The sequence below is a fragment of the Dryobates pubescens genome, chromosome Z, assembly GCF_014839835.1.
Source record: "Dryobates pubescens isolate bDryPub1 chromosome Z, bDryPub1.pri, whole genome shotgun sequence".
Classification (NCBI taxonomy): domain Eukaryota; kingdom Metazoa; phylum Chordata; class Aves; order Piciformes; family Picidae; genus Dryobates; species Dryobates pubescens.
The window spans coordinates 138,544,074-138,566,485 of record NC_071657.1 but is presented as its reverse complement, the minus strand read 5'-3'; the positions used below and the strand labels follow the sequence as shown (position 1 = coordinate 138,566,485).

Below are 22,412 nucleotides of genomic sequence, written 5' to 3'. Positions count from 1 at the left end.
CTGAGCTGGGCAGCCCAGAGCTGGATGCAATATTCCAGGTGAGGTCTCAGCAAGGCAGAGCAGAGGGGGAGGAGAACCTCCCTGGCTCTGCTGGACACACTCCTCTGAATGCCCCCCAGGACCCCCTTGGCCTTCTTGGCCCCCAGGGCACATTGCTGTCCCATGCAGAACTTGTTGCCCCCCAGCACTCCCAGGTCCTTCTCCTTGGGGCTGCTCTCCAGCAGATCCCCTCCCAGCCTGTCCTGCTGCAGGTTATTCTTCCTGCCCAGCTGCAGGGCTCTGCACTCATCCTGGTTGAACCTCATCAGGTTCCTCTCTGCCCAGCTCTCAGTCTGTCCAGGTCTCACTGAATGCCCACACAGCCCTCAGGTGTCTCAGCCAAGCCTCCCAGTTTGGTATCATCAGCAAACCTGCTGAGCAGACTCTGTCTGTCCCCTCATCAATGTCATTGATAAAGATGAACAGGACTGGACCCAGCACTGGCCCCTGGGGGACTCCACTGGTTACAGCTCTCCAGCTGGACTTGGCAGCCTTGACTACCACTCTTTGGACTCTATTTTGCAGCCAGTACAGCAGTTCCCACAGCTCACTTTCAGCTCTGCCCTTGCAAGGGACTCTGCAGGTCTGACACAAAGAGCCCTGCGTGGCAAGAGCGAGGTCCCAGGTCCCAGTTAGGAGCATGTGTTCCTGTCCCCCTGCTCACTTGTACAGCTCTGGGAGCTGCAATCCTTAGTGTTCCTCTTCATTTCCAAACATGCTGCTCAGGTGTCCCGTGGGAGACCTTTCCAGGAAGGGCCTTGGTCTGGGCACGCAGAGCCCTGGCTGGACCTGCTCCTGCCACTGCTCTCCCAGGAGGTGGATGGAGCCTGGCACAGGCTACTTCTTGACACCCACTGACAAAGAGAGAGACCAGTCTGGGCAGATGGTGCTGACAAGTGACCCCACCTCAGCTAGCCAGACCTGGACTCTCCTTCTTCTCACTGAAGCACAGGAGAGCTCTGCTGGAAATGACCACCCAGGCTGCCCAAGGAGGTCATGGATGCCCCCTCCTTGGAAGTGTTCAGGTTGGCTGAGGCCTTGAGCAGCCTGGGCTGGTGGGAGGTGTCCCTGCCCATGGCAGAGGGGTTAGAACTGGATGATCTTTAAGGCCCCTTCCAACCCTTTTGATGACTCTGTGATTCTGCAAGCCAGTGGGGCAGGAAGCACAGAGCACAAACAGCCAGCTGCAGTGCTGTGTTTACACAAAGCTGGCCCTGATGCTGGGTGACCCTCAGTCCCCACTGGTGGGAAAAAGTGGGGGCTGGCAGGAGTTGTTTGGTTACCCTAGGAATTTGGCTGCAGGCTGAGGTCAGGAGTCCACAGCTAGGTTGGCACATTTGGTGTGGCAATGCTCCTGAGTCCTGCAGCCAGCTGGCTTGCAGTGGCACACATTATGCTAGGGACCTCTCCTAGCCTCCCAGGCAGGGGGCTGCATGCAGAGAGCACCTCCTGGGGATGGCCCCAGGCTTGTGTGAACTGCCAGATGGCTCCTGGGAACAGCTCAGGCAAATGTCACTTGGCACTGGGTGAAAGTGTGCCAAGGACCCTGCTAACAGTGCAGCAGGACAGACGGTCATGGCCGGTGCCTGGGAGCACTCCAAAGCACTGTTTGCTGTGTTGGGCTGGCTGCAGGCACAGCCTGTCAGGGTACAGTGCCCAGGAGGATCTCCTGGGAAACCCAGTGTGAGCCACCCCTGTGCTGCTACCCACCCCTGTGCTGCTACCCACCCCTGTGCTGCTAACCACCCCTGTGCTGCTGACCACCCCTGTGCTGCTAACCACCCCTGTGCTGCTGACCACCCCTGTGCTGCTGACCACCCCTGTGCTGCTGACCACCCCTGTGCTGCTACCCACCCCTGTGCTGCTAACCACCCCTGTGCTGCTACCCACCCCTGTGCTGCTACCCACCCCTGTGCTGCTAACCACCCCTGTGCTGCTGACCACCCCTGTGCTGCTGACCACCCCTGTGCTGCTACCCACCCCTGTGCTGCTGACCACCCCTGTGCTGCTGACCACCCCTGTGCTGCTGACCACCCCTGTGCTGCTACCCACCCCTGTGCTGCTACCCACCCCTGTGCTGCTGACCACCCCTGTGCTGCTGACCACCCCTGTGCTGCTACCCACCCCTGTGCTGCTACCCACCCCTGTGCTGCTGACCACCCCTGTGCTGCTGACCACCCTGTGCTGCTGACCACCCCTGTGCTGCTACCCACCCCTGTGCTGCTGACCACCCCTGTGCTGCTGACCACCCCTGTGCTGCTACCCACCCCTGTGCTGCTGACCACCCCTGTGCTGCTGACCACCCCTGTGCTGCTGACCACCCCTGTGCTGCTACCCACCCCTGTGCTGCTGACCACCCCTGTGCTGCTACCCACCCCTGTGCTGCTGACCACCCCTGTGCTGCTAACCACCCCTGTGCTGCTGACCACCCCTGTGCTGCTGACCACCCCTGTGCTGCTACCCACCCCTGTGCTGCTGACCACCCCTGTGCTGCTGACCACCCCTGTGCTGCTACCCACCCCTGTGCTGCTGACCACCCCTGTGCTGCTGACCACCCCTGTGCTGCTGACCACCCCTGTGCTGCTACCCACCCCTGTGCTGCTACCCACCCCTGTGCTGCTGACCACCCCTGTGCTGCTGACCACCCCTGTGCTGCTGACCACCCCTGTGCTGCTAACCGCCCCTGTGCTGCTGACCACCCCTGTGCTGCTGACCACCCCTGTGCTGCTGACCACCCCTGTGCTGCTACCCACCCCTGTGCTGCTGACCACCCCTGTGCTGCTGACCACCCCTGTGCTGCTGACCACCCCTGTGCTGCTACCCACTCCTGTGCTGCTGACCACCCCTGTGCTGCTGACCACCCCTGTGCTGCTGACCACCCCTGTGCTGCTACCCACCCCTGTGCTGCTGACCACCCCTGTGCTGCTACCCACCCCTGTGCTGCTGACCACCCCTGTGCTGCTACCCACCCCTGTGCTGCTGACCACCCCTGTGCTGCTAACCACCCCTGTGCTGCTAACCACCCCTGTGCTGCTACCCACCCCTGTGCTGCTGACCACCCCTGTGCTGCTAACCACCCCTGTGCTGCTAACCACCCCTGTGCTGCTGACCACCCCTGTGCTGCTAACCACTCCAGCAGTGCCTTCTAGCCCTTTTCCCACGTGCAGTGTGTCCTGATAAGATCCTGCCATGCAAGTCTGGTTTTTGGCTGGCAGTGGACAAGAAGTTCTGCATGGGGTGGAAGGCCAATGGCATCTTGGCTTGGATCAGGAAGAGTGTGGCCAGCAGGAGCAGGGATGGAGTTTGGCCCTGTGCTGGGCACTGGGGAGGCCTCAGCTGGAGCACTGTGTGCAGCTCTGGGCTCTCCCTGCAAGAGAGATCTTGAGGTGCTGCAGCAGGTCCAGAGGAGAGCAACCAGCCTGGGGAAGGGACTGGAGGGAAAGTGATGAGGAGAGGCTGAGGGAGCTGGGGGTGTTCAGCCTGGGGAAGAGGAGGCTCAGGGGGGACCTTATCACTCTCTACAAGTCCCTGAAGGGAAGCTGCAGTCAGGTGGGGGTCAGGCTCTTGTGCCAGGCAGCTTGTGACAGGAGGAGAGGGCATGGCCTGAAGCTGTGCCAGGGGAGGGTTAGGTTGGATGTTAGGAAGCACTTTCTGATGGAAAGGGGAATGAGAGACTGGGATGGGCTGGGAGGGAGGTGGTGGAGTTGCCGTCCCTGGAGGTGTTTAAGGCAAGCTTGGATGTGGCTCTTGGTGGCATGGTTTAGCTGGTGTGGTGGTGTTAGGTCACAGGCTGGGCTTGGTGAGCTCAGAGGCCTTTTCCAGCCCTAATGATTCTGTGATTGTGTGCAGACTGCTTTGAGCAGGCAGACATTTGAGTCCTGAGCCCAGTTCTCAGTTTTTCACATCTCTGGTGACTTAAAGCACAGGGTTCACGAGGCTTTCAGAGATGATGCCACCTGCACAGTTAAACACAATACACACAAGAAGTTGCTATCTTAGAGGAGCTGCTTTTCTGAAGGCTTTTAACCTCTTAATTACACTCTTGAAAGGGCTCCTGCCGTTTCAAAAGGCTCAAGAAATAATTCCCATTGTGCATCAGAGACCAATGCAAGATCCACCTTGTGAACAGAAAATTCCTAGGGCTGTATGAAAGAAGAAATCGAATCTGTGCAGACCTTTATCTGACAGGCACAGCCTCACTTGAGCAAACAAAAGAAGAATGGTTTTCTGTTCCTCAAAGAGGTCTCTTTGGCTGGTGATCGTATTTCAGGTGATAGCCTCGCTGCACAAACCCGTATCCTTCCATCCTGGGGCTGCCACACGGCTGCCCGGAGCTTTCCACTGACCACTCCTACTTCTCCCCACCCCACCCCACCCCCACCTTTGTTCAGTTCTGTCACAAACCGTCAGCCCTTCACACAGGCTCTACAAACTGCGTTTGGTTTGCTTCCTTCACCCCAGGAAGAAAGCCCTTGCAGCATGAGCCTGAGTGCTGCTGCCGCTGCGCTCAGAAACGGGGCTGAGAATCCAGCAGCCTCCCTCAGAGCAGCGAAGGCACTCTGTGTTTGCCTCACTCATTGTGTTGTGGGGCAGCACGTGTACAGAGTGAGGTGATCCCAGCAGGACTTTCTTCTTCTTTTTTGGGGTGTTGTTTGTTTAGCAGAAAGGAAAAAACCCGAATGTGGTCACTAGACCAGCTTTGTCTCATGGCTCTCTCACAGATCAAAGGCAAGAGCTGGAACCTCAGCAGCATTTGGCTGAGATATTCCAGGCTGTGCCTGCTCAAGAAAGGAAAAGAAAGGACAAAAAAGGAAAGCTCTGACCCAAGAACACTTATAAGATAATTGATCCTTAGGGCTGGTCCACTTTCAGAAACTTCAACCAATGCTTTGTGTAGTAGGAAGGGAAAGGTGGAAGGCTGACAAAGGAACCTGGGAGCTAATTCAGAATACAGAATCAGCCAGGTTGGAAAAGACCTCAGAGATCACCAAGCCCAACCTGTCACCCAGCACCATCTCATCAACTAAACCATGGCAGTGAGTGCCTCATCCAGCCTCTTCCTAAACACCTCCAGTGATGGAGAGGTTGCTGCTGGTCTCTTCTCACAGGTCATTAGTGACAGAAGAAGAGGGAATGGCCTCAAGCTGCCCCTGGGGAGGTTTAGACTGGACATTAGGGAACATTTTTTGAGGGCAAGAGTGGTGAGGGCTTGGAATGTGCTGCCCAGGGAGGTGGTGGAGTCCCCAGGCCTGGCTGTGTTTGCAGGGGGTTTGGCTGTGGTGCTTGGGGCTGTGGTTTAGGGGTGAGCCTTATAGAGGCTCAAGCTGTGCCAGGGGAGGTTTAGACTCCAGGTGAGGAGAAAGTTCTTCACTGAGTGAGTCGTTTGTCATTGGGATGTGCTGCCCAGGGAGGTGGTGGAGTCACCATCCCTGGGGGGTGTTCAAGAGGGGATTGGATGTGGCACTTGGTGCCATGGTCTAGTCATGAGGTCTGTGGAGACAGGTTGGACTCGATCCTCGAGGTCTCTTCCAACCTTGGTGATACTGTGAGTAGGGTTCTGGGCTGGCCTTGGTGACCCTGAGGCTCTTTTCCAAGCTGAGTGTTTCTGTGATTGTGTGACTCTGTTTCTGTGATCAGTTTGTAATGCTGCAAAGAAGCTGCTGATGTCACAAAACGACTGAAATGAGATCAGCCACTCTGGATGTTTCATTACAGTAGTACAATTCCATTGAAAAGGAGCTCCCAGCGAGTCAAAAGTTGATTCATCACATTGTTAGGTGACATTAAGAGGTAATTCATAGGCAATCACATGCTGTAGGTTGATTTATCACGTGTGTACTCACAGGGACTGCAGGCTGCGCAGGTTCTGCAGCGCTTCAGTAGGAACTTGCCGTAGTTGGTTGTTCTGCAGCATCCTGCATCATGAGCAGCACAAAAAAACCCACCCAGAATCAACACACTAAAGCACATTTCTTCCCATTGCGAATTTTCTTCCAGTCTCACCCCCTTTGTACTGCTTCTACATCAAGATTATAATGCAAACTAACCCAGTCCTTGGTTCCCCATCCCTTGTCCAACGCCCGCGCTCTCCAAAGCCAACACCTGTAGCACATTGGCTTTGTCAACAGCTACACAGCAGCTTTGAGTAGGATTTTCAAAGCAGCTGAGGAAGCTTCAAAGGGTAAATCCATTTTGCATTCAATAGCCCTCCAGCTCCTCACTGCCTCCAGGGATTCTGACATTGTCATCCTGGTGCCTTGATTTTGCTTGCCTTCCGCAGTGTTTAAATTTCTTATTCGGTTAACGGACTGACTCTGGAGATCCTTGCCCAGGGAAGTGGTACCGTGGCAAACACGATGCTTTGATGAGGAACTTGTGATTTGAACCAAATTTCACTTCAGGAAAGCCCTGATGAGGTTTTTCCCCTTGAAATAATTGTCCTCAAACAGAATGTTGCTAACAATGAGCTGAAAACCATCTGCTTGCTGCACTGTCACCTCATGCAGCTTCCCAAGACTGAAAAATCACTTTTCACTCCAAAAGAACCTTTTCCTCCCTTTGAATACAGTTACAGTCACATAGCCTAATATCCTTGTTTGCATCAAATCCTGGACATCTCTATCTCTGTCTATTTCTCTATCTATTTATCTATCTATCTATCTATCTATCTATCTATCTATCTATCTATCTATCTATCTATCTATTTCTATCTCTATTATCCCTATCTCCATCTCTATATGTCTATCTCTAATATCTCTGTCTCTATCTCTACCTCTATCTCTATCTCATCTCTCTCCCTCTCCCTCTCTCTTTCTCTCTATCCCTATCTCTAATATCTCTGTCTAATATCTGTATCATCTCCATCTCTACCTCATCTCTCTACCTCTCTCTATCTCTACCACTAATATCTCTATCTCTGTCTAATATCTCTGATCTCTATCTCCACCTCTCTCTAATATCTCTATCTCCATCTCTATCTCTAATACCTCTATCTCTACCTATCTCTATCTCTCTCTACCTCTATCTCTATCTCATCTCCCTCTCTCTACCTCTACCACTAATATCTCTATCTCTGTCTAATATCTCTATCATCTCTATCTCTACCTATCTCTGTCTCTACCTCTATCTCTACCTCTATCTCTATCTCATCTCTCTCTCTCTCCCTATCTCTAATATCTCTATCTCTGTCTAATATCTCTATCATCTCTATCTCTACCTCATCTCTCTCTCTACCTCTCTCTCTCTCCCTCTAATCTCTCTCTCTAATATCTCTATCATCTCTATCTCTACCTCTCTCTAATATCTCTATCTCTACCTCTACCTATCTCTATGTCCATCTGTTTCTATATCTAATATCTCTATCTCTACCTATGTCTATCTCTACCTTTCTCTATCTCTACCTCTACCTATCTCTACTTCCATCTCTATGTCTAATATCTCTATCTATCTCTATCTCTAATCTCTCTCTCTCTCCCTCTTTCTCTCTCATCTCTCTCTCTCAGTCTCTCCCTCTCATCTCTCAGAATTCTGTGTGGGTGAAACTGCAGCAGCCCATGCTGCCTTCAAAATGAAGCACACTCAATGGCACACTGTAAATGAAATAATGTTTGGCCCACCTAAATCTCCTTAGGCCAACAAAGAGCTGCAGCTTAGCCAACTTAAGAGCAGATGGAGAGGGAAGCTCTTTGTGATTCTTTCCCACTTCCCTATTTTGGTCAGCAGAGCTTTGTGTGCTCTTACAGTAAGCATCTGGCCTAGGAGGTTGGCATTCACACAGTTGCTGTGAACCTTACACAGGCAAACACCCCCTCCAGCGTGAACCTGGTGAGCTGTGGCCTGCTAAGTAATTTTAGTAGCCATATGCACTATTGTGTCAAATAATGCAGAGCTCTCTGATAGTTTTTGTAGTTGTTATCTTCTAGTAATTGCATCACAAAGGACAAGATGTGAAACACAAACTGACTATAAATTGCCTGGTGGTCTGCCATAAAGGCTTCCACCACCCTCCCCAAGCTCTCAAGAAAAGGGAAAGGCAGTTTGCCCCAAGTTTTGGGGGATGTGGCAAAGTGCACTAAGGGTTTTTTTTTAGCCTTGGAATCAGAACTTCTGAGACAATTAAAGAGACTATTACCCAAGCCCATTTTCTTTTTCAACCTTTGATATTGTACAGAGCCATCACCTCGCTGAGCAAGCTGGTTTTTAGAATGCCATTAATGCTCCTCAATCTTTGTGCTTAGGAAATTTAATGATGTTCAGATGGGTCTACAACTGCATGGCTCGAAATGAGCTGAGCAAGAGATGCAATCTACTTGATCAAACCTTCACCAGCTAATTAGTTCCCTGGGGCATTCAGGAAATCAGAAATGAAGCAAACAACACACAGCTTACTTACAGCACTTTCAGGCTGAAAAGGCCAGCAAACGCTCCCTTAGGAATGGATGTCAGGCCATTTCCTGCAAGACGTCTGCAAAGTTTGAGAAGGGAAGAGAGTCAATACTTTTTCCTCCCCTCCCCCTTCATGTGGAATTGATTTGGTCGTTAAAAAGTGCCACAGGGCTCTGTCTGAGCCACCCATGCCCACAGGCAGCCGTTTCAGAGCCTTCTTTTGGCGTTAATACACTTCCCAAATCAAAACAAAAAGGAAAAGAGAAGGGTTTGTGGTACAAGGACAGTTTTGGTTTACTGACAGCTGGACTGCAGAGACAAGATGCAATTCCACACAGTCACAGAGTCACAGAGTGGTAGGGGCTGGGAGGGACCTTCAAAGCTCATCCAGCCCAACCCCCTGCCAGAGCAGGAGCACCTAGAACAGATCACACAGGAACACATCCAGGCAGGGCTGGAATAGCTCCAGAGAGGGAGACTCCACAGCCCCCCTGGGCAGCCTGCTCCAGGGCTCTGGCACCCTCACAGGGAAAACATTTCCCTCCTGTTCCCATGGAACTTCCTCTGCCTCAGCTTCCACCACTGCCCCTTGTGCTGGCATTGGGCATCCCCCAGCAGAGCCTGGCTCCAGCCTCTGGGCACTCACCCTGCACAGCTTTGTTAACATCAATCTTATATTTCACTCCATCAGGGCAATTAAAACTGTAATCATTGTAGCAATACAAAAAGAAATGTGGATCAAATGCTGCATTAAAAAAATCTGATGCCCAGAGAGATCAAAGAAGAAAAGGTAAAGATACTCTCCTGTCTTTACATGAGGAGGTGAGTGTTCCAGCTGTAACTGGGCTATGTGTTGTATATATTGCTGCTTACAGTTCAGTGAGAAATTCAATCACAACACACTCTGCCCTTGCTTCAGGGCCTAATTGCCTCTTAAAGTGCATATGCCAAATCCTCACAGGGTGCACACTGGAGTAACTCCAACTGACCTCAAGCAGTTGGAATGAAATCAGTGTGTATTCAGTCCTGAGCTGGCTCTGATGAAATGGATCTTAGATTTCTGGCAGTTAAGGTTAGGGTCTAAACTCTGCTATTCCTTTCTCTGCTTATAAAGGGCAGAGACTCTTCCTGCACCTGGCATGCATGTGACCCAGTCACTGCTACAGACAGCTGAGGTCTGCTTTAGTGAAGATGACCACTGCCATCCCTGGGAGCAAGTTCTTTTGCTCTCAGGGCTCTGACACATCCCTTCTGCTAAAGAGGCAGCCAGGTTCTTGCCTTCTGCTTGGAGCAAGCAAAACTGTTGGGAGGTACTGCAGTGAGGGCAGAGGAGGGCAAGGGAGCTGGGAAGGGCCTGGAGAAGAAATCTGATGGAGAGCAACTGAAGGAGCTGGGGATGGTTAGTGGGAAAGAGAGGAGGCTGAGGGGAGACCTCCTGGCTCTCTACAGCTCCCTGCAAGGAGGTTGTGCAGAGGTTGGTGCTGGGCTCTGCTCCCAGGTCATTAGTGACAGAAGAAGAGGGAATGGCCTCAAGCTGCCCCTGGGGAGGTTCAGACTGGACATGAGGAAAGCTTTTTTTCAGGGCAAGAGTGGTGAGGGCTTGGAATGTGCTGGGCAGGGAGGTGGTGGAGTCCCCAAGGCTGGCTGTGTTTGCAGGGGGTTTGGCTGTGGTGCTTGGGGCTGTGGTTTAGGGCTGAGCCTTGCAGAGCAGGGCTCTGGGTTGGCCTTGGTGCTCCTGAGGCTCTTTCCCAACCAGAGTGTTTCTGTGATTCTGAGATTCTGTACTCCAACACCAGCCAGGGAACCCCACACTGATTCCCAGCAGTGGATCCCAAGGACACAACCAATGTGAGACATAACTTTACCTCTGTGTTTGTAGAATGCAGTCACCAAACCACCGCTCCCAGAACAGTCTTACATTGGCAAAAAAGTCTTCCTCAGTGTCTAAATGTTTCAGAAGAGGGATGGAGTAACAAACAGTGGGTTGTACACATCCCATTTCCAAATCCAAAGATCATTGATGTAAACTGAGTCTGGAGAAGAGAAGGCTCTGAGAAGACCTTGTGGCCTTCCAGTATCTGAAGAGGGCTACAAGAAAGCTGGGGAGGGACTTTTGAGGGTGTCTGGGAATGATAGGACTGGGGGGGATGGAGCAGAGGAGTCACTGTCCCTGGAGGTGTTCAAAAAGGGATTGGATGTGGCACTTGAAGCCATGGTTTAGTTGCCATGATGTCTTGAATGACAGGTTGGACTTGATGAGCTTTGAGGCCTTTTCCAACCTTATTGATTCTATGATTCTATGAAAACTAGAAATGGGGAGGCTGAGATTGGCTGTGAGGAAGAAGTTGTTCCCCATGAGGGTGGTGAGAGCCTGGCACAGGTTGCCCAGGGAGGTGGTGGCAGCCTTATCCCTGGAGGTGTTTGCAGCCAGGCTGGATGTGGCTGTGAGCAACCTGCTGCAGTGTGAGGTGTACCTGCCCATGGCAGGGGGTTGGAGCTGGGTGCCAGCAAACCTCCTTGCACCTTTATGGATTCTGCAAACAGTTTCAGGTGGCTTCATGATTTTTGTGCAGTGGAAGTTACTTGGGATCAGGCTGACTCAGCAGGTGAAACAGTTGTATTAAGGCAGCCCTTTGCTGCTGTTTCACTCAAACATCTATTTTAAGTTGCTGGGAAGATGGCAAGGTGCTAAAAAAAAATCACTTGGGAGTTGTGCTTATCTGTGGAATGTTTCTGTGTTGAAGATTGAAATCCAAGCCTCATGTGTGTGCATGTGTGGGGGTGTGTGCAGGGATCTCTGCCTATGCATATGCATTTCTGTGTGCAGATATATCTAGTTGGAGGCATTTGCAGTCAGGTCTGATTCAAATAGTTTGAAATTAGTGTTGGCTTTCTTCCTTGGTTTTCATGCACAGAGACATTAATTGATAAAATGAAACAGTTTCAGGCATGGCTTTGAAGTGTTACTAATCACAAAATGATTTCTCCCCACTCAGATGTTTGCCTCTCAAAGAGCCCCAGTCCAGGGAATTCTTTACAGTGGTAAAAAAAATTCCTTCTGGAGCCTCTATCACAGGAAGGATCTGGAGGTGCTGGAAGGTGTCCAGAGAAGGGCCATGAGGATGGGCAGAGGGCTGGAGCTGCTCTGCTGTGAGGACAGACTGAGGGAGTTGGGGTTGTGCAGGCTGGAGAGGAGAAGGCTCTGAGGAGACCTCATTGTGGCCTTCCAGTATTTGAAGGGGGCTCCAAGAAAGCTGGGGAGGGACTTTTGAGGCTGTCAGGGAGGGATAGGACTGGGGGGAATGGAACAAAACCAGAAATGGGTAGATTGAGATTGGATGTGAGGAAGAAGTTGTTCCCCATGAGGGTGGTGAGAGCCTGGCACAGGTTGCCCAGGGAGGTGGTGGAAGCCTCCTGCCTGGAGGTGTTTGCAGCCAGGCTGGAGGTGGCTGTGAGCAACCTGCTGCAGTGTGAGGTGTCCCTGCCCATGGCAGGGGGGTTGGAACTGGCTGATCCTTGAGGTCCCTTCCAGCCCTGACAATCTATGACTCTGTGAGTCTAACATAGGCATTCTACACAGACTGCAGAATGACACACACCTAGAAACACTCCACAGTGATAAATATCTGCAGGTTTTGGAATTTCTAATGAGGAATGTGACTTAATGGTGTTGGACAAGTTCATACAGAGCAATTTGCTGATCATCAAGGAGCCAAAGCACATTTCTTGCTTGGTGGGAGTTCCATCATGTGCACTTCAAAAAGTAAATATTAGACCTGAAAGGTTCATCATTTCCAAAAATCTTGCTCAAAACTAAACCTCTTATGAGCCAGAACCATTCTGGAGACTATTGCTCTACAACTACTTGACATTGAGACACCTGAATGTGTCCAGAGAAGGGCAGCGAGGCTGGGGAGGGGTCTGGAGCACAGCCCTGTGAGGAGAGGCTGAGGGAGCTGGGGTTGCTTAGCCTGTAGAAGAGGAGGCTCAGGGGAGACCTTCTTGCTCTCTACAACTCCCAGAAGGGAGGCTGTAGCCAGCTGGGGGTTGGTCTCTTCTCCCAGGGAACCAGCACCAAAAACAAGAGGACACAGTCTCAAGCTGTGCCAGGGGAGGTTTAGGCTGGAGGTGAGGAGAAAGTTCTTCCCAGCAAGAGAGATTGGCCATTGGGATGTGCTGCCCAGGGAGGTGGTGGAGTCCCCATCCCTGGAGGTGTTTAGGAAGAGCCTGGAGGAGGCACTTGGTGCCATGGTTGAGTTGATGAGATGGTGTTGGGTGATAGGTTGGACTGGATGATCTCTGAGGTAATTTCCAACCTGGTCTATTCTATTCTATTCTATTCTATTCTATTCTATTCTATTCTATTCTATTCTATTCTATTCTATTCTATTCTATTCTATTCTATTCTATTCTATTCTATTCTATTCTATATCTGATGATGAGAGACTGAAGGAGCTGGGGATGGTTAGTGGGAAAGAGAGGAGGCTGAGGGGAGACCTCCTGGCTCTCGACAGCTGCCTGCAAGGAGGTTGTGCAGAGGTTGGTGCTGGGCTCTGCTCCCAGGTCATTAATGACAGAAGAAGAGGGAATGGCCTCAAGCTGCCCCTGGGGAGGTTCAGACTGGACATCAGGAAAGCTTTTTTTCAGGCAAGAGTGGTGAGGGCTTGGAATGTGCTGGGCAGGGAGGTGGTGGAGTCCCCACGTCTGGCTGTGTTTGCAGGGGGTTTGGCTGTGGTGCTTGGGGCTGTGGTTTAGGGGTGAGCCTTGCAGAGCAGGGCTCTGGCTTGGCCTTGGTGACCCTGAGGCTCTTTCCCAACCTGAATGTTTCTGTGACTGTGAAAATGACATTCCTCTTTGGATGCTGTGCTTGATTAGCTCATTTTTGCAGTGTACTTTTCCCTCTTCAGTGCCAGTGCTAGAGAGCACAACCCTGCAGGATGCTGCATTTTGCAGTTAGGCTTCAGGGATGCTAAGCTTTAGAGTAAGGAAACAGTAATTAAAAGTGATTAGGACAAGAAGCCTTGATACTCTGCAATGTGGGCTCAGCTGTCCTTGACACAGGCAGAAGCAGGCAGCAGGTTTTGGTTTTGATTACAGCCCTTACTTGCAGTTTTAATAAACATGAACCAGCATTCAAACTTTTAATATCCTGCTGCTTAACTATTTCCAAGAAGCAATCCAGCTCTTTTCACCAGCCCTTGTTTAAAAGCTTTAATTTGCTTGGCTCAGCCTCTGCTCAGAGAAGCTGCAGCCTCGTGGTCACTCTTTTATAAGTTCATTTCCAGAATCACAAGCAATTGGGCTTGGTTGGGGGTTTTTTTGTGTGTGTTGGTTTCCCTCCCCCCCCCCCTTCCAGCTAAGTGTTTCCTCATGTGCCAGAAGTGTCAGGCTGACAGCTTCCCTGCCCTGCTTTATCTGGTTCCCACAGTAAGTATGAGACACAAGCACAGGAGTGTGCCTGGCGCTGGCTGTGCCCACCCAGGGCACCGGGGTACTCACAGCTCTTCCAGGAAGCGGAGGTTGTGCACGGGGCTGGAGGGCAGCTTGGTGATGTTGTTCATGCTGAGATCGCTGTGGGGGAAAACAGACAGAGCCTTAGCATGGCAGGCCACAGCTCTGCTCTCCAGCTGTTCATTCCACACATTTTTGAAGTACTGCATTAACAAAGATCAGTTCCTCTGCCAGAGTGGATGAATCGCTGCCCAGTTAGCCCCATCAAAGGCTCTTCCTTCGTACGCACAGAGCTTTGTCAATCCTGGTACAGGCTGCAGCCTGCTCCTGGCTTCCAAAGGTTCAGGAATGTTTTATCACGCTCTATAAATCAGCTGGAACACCAAACAGCCCTTCTAGCCTGCATCAGCTTAATAAACCACTCTGCTGCATTAGCATTTAGCCTACATCAGTTTAGCCTCCATCACGTTAATAAACTCCTCTATTGTATTAGCAAGGAGGCTGGGGAGGGGTCTGCAGCACAGCCCTGCCTGTGAGGAGAGGCTGAGGGAGCTGGGGTTGCTTAGCCTGGAGAAGAGGAGGCTCAGGGGAGACCTTCTTGCTCTCCGCAACTCCCTGAAGGGAGGCTGTAGCCAGGTGGGGGTTGGTCTCTTCTCCCAGGCACCCAGCACCAGAACAAGAGGACACAGTCTCAAGCTGCACCAGGGGATGTTGAGGCTGGATGTGAGGAAGAAATTCTTCCCAGAAAGAGTAATTGGCCATTGGGATGTGCTGCCCAGGGAGGTGGTGGAGTCACCATCGCTGGAGGTGTTTAAAAAGAGCCTGGATGAGGCACTTGGTGCCATGGTTTGGTTGATGAGATGGTGTTGGGGGATAGGTTAGACTGGATGATTTCTGAGGTCTTTTCCAACCTGGTTAATTGTGTGTTCTATATTCTGTAAAGACACCAAGATGTGTGGTGCAGCTGACAGCTGGAGGGAAGGGATCCATCCAGAGGGACCTGGGCAGGCTGCAGAGCTGAGCCCATGACAGCCTCAGGAGGTTCAACAAGACCAAGGGCAAGGTCCTGCAGCTGGGTCAGGGCAATCCCAGGCACTGATACAGGCTGGGCAGGGACTGGCTGGAGAGCAGCCCTGAAGAAAAGGCCTTGGGGGTGCTGGGGGAGGAGAAGCTCAACAGGAGCCAGCAGTGAGCACTTGCAGCCCAGAGAGCCAAGCAGAGCCTGGGCTGCAGCAAGAGAAGCAGAGCCAGCAGGGCCAGGGAGGGGATTCTGCCCCTCTGCTCCACTCTGCTGAGACCACAGCTGGAGCTCTGGGGCCAGTTCTGGAGCCTTTGTTACAGCAAGGATCTGGAGGTGCTGGAAAGTGGTGGAAGCCTCCTGCCTGGAGGTGTTTGCAGCCAGGCTGGATGTGGCTGTGAGCAACCTGCTGCAGTGTGAGGTGTCCCTGCCCATGGCAGGGGGGTTGGGACTGGCTGAGCCTTGAGGTCCCTTCCAACCCTGCCAGTTCTGTGATATTCTGATTCGATTTACTTGGGAGCAGTAAGGGGAAACTGCTGTGCCTGCTGTTGCTGCAGCACTGCAGCACACTTGGTTTACTGAAGCAGCCATGCAAGAGCACACAGACAGAAGCTATCTGCATCATTCTCTGCATTTCAGGAACATGGAAACACTTTGCTCTTGCTGTACAGCCTGCTGCAGGCTCACAGCCAGAGCATGGCCTTACCTTGGCCACCTCAGGTGTCCCCAGAACTCAACCTCCCTGAGTCAGAGACATGACATCTTTTCAAACAATGAAGATCCCCTTTTTAGAGTGTTCTTTTGTTAAGCAGGTTCTCAGATTGCACTAACTAAGTGAAATGAACCATAAAAGCAGGGTGTAATGTGATCCTGCTCTGTAGCACACTTCCTGGTGGGATTCCACGGTAGTTCCTGGCACAGGAACCAGCCAGCCCTAGCAGCTCTGTCACATTTCATTCCAGAGAGGTTTCAGACTAAATTGCATGGGTGGGTTGTTTTTTTAATTCTTAACATGCATTTTCATTGTTTGCTCTTCCCTCCCCCATAGCCCACAGCATCACTACAGGATCACAGAATCCCAGGATGTTAGGGGTGGAGAGGCACCTCTGGAGACTGGGTGAGGCACTTGGTGCCATGGTTTAGTTGATCAGATGGTGTTGGGTGATAGGCTGGACTCAATGATCTCAAAGGTCTTTTACAACCTGGTTAATTCTATTCTATTCTATTCTATTCTATTCTATTCTATTCTATTCTATTCTATTCTATTCTATTCTATTCTATTCTATTCTATTCTATTCTATTCTATTCTATTCTATTCTATTCCATTCCATTCCATTCCATTCCATTCCATTCCATTCCATGCTATGCTATTCTACGCTATTCTACGCTATCCTATCCTATCCTATCCTATCCTATCCTATCCTATCCTATCCTATCCTATCCTATCCTATCCTATCCTATCCTACCCTACCCTACCCTACCCTACCCTACCCTACCCTACCCTACCCTACCCTATCCTCTGGAGATCTTTGAGTCCAACCCTGCTGCAGAGCAGGACCATGGAACCCAGCACAGGTCACACAGGAACACATCCAGACAGGGATGGAAAGGCTCCAGAGAAGGAGACTCCACAACCTCTCTGGGCAGCCTGCTCCAGGGCTCTGGGCCTCTCAGAGTAATGAAGTTCCTCCTCATGCTGAGGTGGAACCTCCTGTGCTGGAGCTGACATCCGTTGCCCCTTGTCCTATCCCAGGGCACAGTGAGCAGAGGCTGTCCCTGTCCCTTCCTTCCTGACCCCCAGCCCTCAGCTATTGATAGACCTTGATCAGATCCCTCTCAGCCTTCTCCTCTCCAGACTCAACAGCCCCAGGGCTCTCAGCCTCTCCTCCCCAGGCATGAAAATATGGCTGGCTAGAGCCAGCTGCTGTGGGCCATGCTACGTAGGGTATCTCCTGCAGCCTACAGGGGAAAGTGCTGGGGCTGCTTTCCTCCCCAGGCAGTGCTGCAGTCCCTTCAGCATCCTTGTAGCCCTCCCTTGGACTCTCTCCAGCAGATCCCTGTCCCTCCTGAGCTGGGCAGCCCAGAGCTGGATGCAATACTCCAGGTGAGGTCTCAGCAGGGCAGAGTAGAGGGGGAGGAGAACCTCCCTGGCTCTGCTGGACACGCTCCTCTGCATACACCCCAGGATCTCATTGGTCTTCTTGGCCAGCAGGGCACATTGCTGTCCCCTGCAGAGTGACCCATTAGAACTGCTTTGCTTGGAGTCTAAAAACCACAGGCAGACTGGGTAATGAAGCTCTGTGTGGAAGATGGCAGCTCCCACAGCTCTGTAAAAATTCCTGCAGACTGTTGAATGAAAACTCAAGTATCAGAGCCCCTCCATATGCCGTGCAAGCAGGAGGTGATAATTTAAAACCCTCCACTGCTTAAGCACAGAGCTATTTATGGAGATGCTTATAGCTTCCAGCTACTTTAGGTAGTATTTAGATAACTTTTATTTCTTCCAGCTGTTAGAGACCATATGAGGTAAATAAGTTATCTGCATTTTGGTGGCAGAGGTTCTCCTGTTCCACCAAGTCCTCCTTGCTCAGAGCCTGTTTCACATTACAGACTATGAGCTTTAAGTCAGCAGAGTCAATTTCCACCTTTGATCTTGGGCTGGCTTTTCAAACCTGCAATTTAAACACATATTTGGCGGGGAGAGGCTTGGAAATAAAAGGAAATGTGTTAATACCTTACAATTATCAAATCACTGTGGATGGTGATAGAGTGCAGGGCTCTGCCTTCACTGCAAAATCAAGGTACAAGCTGAGAACTGTGTGCTTAAGAAATTCATTCTTTCCTGTAATGCTTTATCACCTAATTCCTCCACACCATTTAGCAGGTTATTATCCTTTCACTTTGATAAAGGCTCAAAGGGTTTATCCTGGCACAGGAACAAAAACCCCACAGATCTATTTGGCAAAGGAAAAACTCCTGCAGGTACGGAGTTGTGTACTACTGAGTGTCAAAATAAACCCAGCATTTGAACAGGATCCTTTCACTGCTCAGATCTTCACCAGGTCTGCATGTTTTGGGGGTGTTTCTTTTGGCACACACTTTAGACTTCCAGAGGCAGCTGAGGTGGAAGATGAGAATAACAGCATCTTCAGACAGACACTTAGAATCTCAGACTCATGGGATCATAGAACCAGAGAAGCATAGAACCACAGAATCAGCCAGGTTGGAAAAGACCTCAGAGATCATCAGGTCCAACCTATCACCCAGTACCTAACACCTCCTGACAACTAAACCATGGCTCCAAGTGCCACATCCAAGCCTTCTGTGAACACCTCCAGGGATGGTGATTCCACCACCTCCCTGGGCAGCACATCCCAGTGGCCAATTACTCTTACTGGGAAGAGCTTTCTCCTCACCACCAGCCTAAACCTCCCCTGGCACAGCTTGAGACTGTGTCCTCTTGTTCTGGTGCTGGCTGCCTGGGAGAAGAGACCAACCCCCACCTGGCTACAGCCTCCCTTCAGGTAGTTGTAGAGAGCAAGAAGGTCTCCCCTGAGCCTCCTCTTCTCCAGGCTAAGCAACCCCAGCTCCCTCAGCCTCTCCTCACAGGGCTGTGAAAACTTGCCAAGCAAAATGATACAGGTTGTAATCTGTGGGCATGGAAGGAAGATACATTCCATTCAATCCTCTTGCAATTGATCCTACTCATTTCTGTGTTATAGAATATTCCTTTAGAATCATAGAATCACAGAGCTGTCAGGGTTGGAAGGGACCTCAAGGCTCAGCCAGTCCCAACCCCCCTGCCATGGGCAGGGACACCTCACACTACAGCAGGTTGCTCACAGCCACATCCAGCCTGGCCTTAAAAGCCTCCAGGGATGAGGCTGCCACCACCTCCCTGGGCAGCCTGTGCCAGGCTCTCACCACCCTCATGGGGAACAACTTCTTCCTGACATCAAATCTCAATCTCCTCACTTCTACTTTTGCTCCTTTCCCCCCAGTCCTATCATTCCCTGACACCCTCAAAAGTCCCTCCCCAGCTTTCTTGTTGAATAGAATAGAATAGAATAGAATAGAATAGAATAGAATAGAATAGAATAGAATAAACCAGGTTGGAAGAGACCTTCAAGATCATGGCATCCAACCCCTCAACCAATCCAACACCTAAACAACTAACCCATGGCACCAAGCACCCCATCAAGTCTCCTCCTGAACACCTCCAATGATGGTGACTGTATGATTGTAGTCCCCTTCAGACACTGGAAGGCCACAATTAGGTCTCCTTGGAGCCTTCTCCTCTCCAGACTGAACAACCCCAACTCCCTCAGTCTGTGCTCACAGCAGAGCAGCTCCAGCCCTCTGCTCATCCTCATGGCCCTTTTCTGGACACCTTCCAGCACCTCCAGATCCTTCCTGGCACAGAGGCTCCAGAACTGGCCCCAGAGCTCCAGCTGTGGTCTCAGCAGAGTGGAGCAGAGGGGCAGAATCCCCTCCCTGGCCCTGCTGGCCACACTTCTCTTGCTGCAGCCCAGGATGTGATTGGCTTTGTGTGCTGCAAGTGCTCCTTGCTGGCTTTAGGTATTTAAGATGTAAAACGTGTCAGTTAAGTACAGCAATTGAGTGACCTGTTGGAATATTCCTGTGAGTTTACCCTGGCAGTTACTACTTAGCAAACTTGAGTCTTCAGCACCAAATGAGCAGCCATGAATCAGCTTTGAAAGCAAAATGGGGAGTTGCACCTGGAGAGCATAGTGAAGTTGACAGAGAAAAGCAGCAGAGAGTCAGAATCTTTGTGCCTGGAATGGAATGCCAGGTGCTTGTCAGAGCGGTGCAGCACTCTCTGTGTTTCATCTGATCCTTGATCTTTACTTTCTTTCTTTCTTTTCTTTTTTTGACCCTAATTGTTTGCTCTGCCCTGCTCCCTCTGCTGGAGTCTTGGAGAAACTGAATGGCAAAACTGTTTCCTGAAAAGATTAATCATGCTCATACTGTTTGCTTTACAAGTGTTATGCAGTCTAGGCTTAAGCAAGTCTTTGGTGGCTGTCTACATGACAGAGTTGCCTGCTATGCTCAGGAGCAATGCCTGCTGTTTAGGGTAGCTGTGTTACAGAGCTTCTGCAAGAGCAAGTCAAATGTTGCTGCCTGTGACAGGTATTGGGAGAGCACAAGTTTGGCCAAAGCATTTTGCTAGTCTGTGTTGCATCCAGAGCTGGTCTCTCAGCCTGGCTCCCCAGGGTCTGGTCTTCCATATTTACCCAATGGGGCAGTGGAACAAAATGGAATGGAACAAAACTAGAACTGGGGAGATTCAGATTGGATGTGAGGAAGTTGTTCCCCATGAGGGTGGTGAGAGCCTGGCACAGGCTGCCCAGGGAGGTGGTGGAAGCCTCATCCCTGGAGGTGTTTGCAGCCAGGCTGGATGTGGCTGTGAGCAACCTGCTGCAGTGTGAGGTGTCCCTGCCCATGGCAGGGGGGTTGGAACTGGCTGAGCCTTGAGGTCCCTTCCAGCCCTGACAATTCTGTGACTCTGTGTCTTGAAGTCTTTGTTTTTTGTGCTAAATCTGCAGGATTCGAACTGAAAATCCTGAACAGCCTAATAGAACTGCACAAACAAAACAGAAGGCTGAGGGGAGACCTCCTGGCTCTCTACAGCTCCCTGCAAGGAGGTTGTGGAGAGGCTGGTGCTGGGCTCTGCTTAAAGGTAGTAAGTGACAGAACAAGAGGGAATGGCCTCAAGCTGCCACTGAGGAGGTTCAGAATGGACATTAGGAGGGCAAGAGTGGTCAGGGTTTGGAATGTGCTGCCCAGGGAGGTGGTGGAGTCCCCAAGCCTGGATGTCCCCAGCTGGCTGATCCTTGGGGTCCCTTCCAACCCTAACAATTCTATGATTCTATGACTTCTGTGCTAAGTTCTTTTAGTCTGGGATCCATTGCTGATGATTTGGTCTTACAAATAATACTGCATGGGATAATTAACTTCTAAATATAGAAATGCTGCATTTCTCATTATCAGTGTGCAGAACACAGTGTGCAGTATGTGTACTCCAGCTGAGGTCTCAGCAGAGCAGAGCACAGTGGCAGAATCACCTCTCTGGCTCTGCTGGCAATGCTGCTTTGGATGCTCAGGCTGCCATTGGCCTTCTGTGCTGCACACTCACACTGCTGCTCCTGTCCAGCTTCTCATCCATCAGCACCCCCAAGTCCTTTTCCTCAGGGCTGCTTTCTAGCACCTCCTCTATGCTCTCCCAGTCTGTATTGACTGTGGGAGAGCACAAACGTTATTGGGATGTAAGAAGAGCCTAAAAAAGAGTTTGTGTGTGTAAGGGAAGCAGTTCTGAGGGTTTAACATCTGTCCATTTGCTGTACTTGGAGAAAAGCAAATTGGTAGAGTATTGCCTCACAATACAAACATGATGCAGAGATCAGCTCTGGTGAGACCTCACCTGGAGTACTATGTCCAGCTCTGGGGGCCCCAGCACAAGAGAGACACAGACCTGCTGGAGCAGCTCCAGAGCAGGGCCACAAAGATCACCAGAGGGCTGGAGCTCCTCTCCCATGAAGAAGGGCTGAAAGAACTGGGGCTGCTCAGCCTGCAGAGGAGAGGGCTCCAAGACATCTTACAGCTGCATTTCAATATCTGAAGGGGACCTAGAGGAAGGCTGGGGAAGGGCTGGTGAGAAGGGCTTGTAGCAATAGGGTGAGGGGCAATGGCTTGAAACTTGAGCTTGGTAGATTTAAGTTGGACATAAGAAGGAAGTTCTTTACAGTGAGAGTGGTAAAGTACTGGATCAGGTTGCCCAGGGATGTGGATGAGCATTCAAGACCAGACTTGATGTGGCCCTGGGCAGCCTTATCTAGTTGGAGGTGTCCCTGCTCCCTGCAGAGGGGTTGGACAAGATGACCTTTGAGGATCCCTTCCAACCTGATGCAATCTGTGACTCTGTAACACATTGGCTGTTCCTCAGTCAGGTGTTATGGGCCACAAAGCCACTGGGGCCAAGTACTGCCCTGGAAGCTATGTACAGCACAGACTGTGTGCTACACAAACCCATTGTTAACCTTCATCCTCCCCACAATGCCTAATCTTCAGTGAAGCTCCTCGGGGTGGCAATGATTAGTGTTAACCTGATTTAATTTGTAGCAAGAGGCAGTGTAAGCTGTTTGTTCTCCTGGCTTCAATTTGCCCGAGCTGAATTCCAAAGCATGGGTTTGAACAATTAAAATGTAAACAGCTCTGAGAGCATCTGGTCCAAACACATCTGAAGAGTGGTGCTGCAAGTCTGAGCATCGAGAAATCTGTGCTCAACACATCTGCATTTAGAGCAGAAAATGTGGGTCACACATTGTGCAATGCAAAGGTCCAGGTGAGTGAGATGGGTCCCAAGCTGTTACATTATCATGTTTATTATCCAGTACAGGCTGGGAGGGGATCTGCTGGAGGGCAGCCCCAAGGAGAAGGACCTGGGAGTGCTGCTGGACAAGAAGTTCTGCATGGGACAGCAATGTGCCCTGGGGACCAA

At 51.0% G+C, this 22,412-nt stretch overlaps 1 protein-coding gene across 1 annotated transcript in view; it reads right to left on the bottom strand.

Moving 5' to 3' along the window:
• The window catches only part of LGR5 (leucine rich repeat containing G protein-coupled receptor 5), a 91,268-nt gene that overhangs the window by 34,555 nt on the left and 34,301 nt on the right, over positions 1-22,412 (bottom strand). Inside the window, exons 2-4 of the mRNA XM_054178973.1 lie at positions 13,924-13,995; positions 8,432-8,503; positions 5,883-5,954 (exon numbers count right to left, since the gene is read on the bottom strand). Coding sequence (XP_054034948.1) covers positions 5,883-5,954; positions 8,432-8,503; positions 13,924-13,995 — 216 coding nt within the window. The remainder of the gene's footprint in view (positions 1-5,882; positions 5,955-8,431; positions 8,504-13,923; positions 13,996-22,412) is intronic.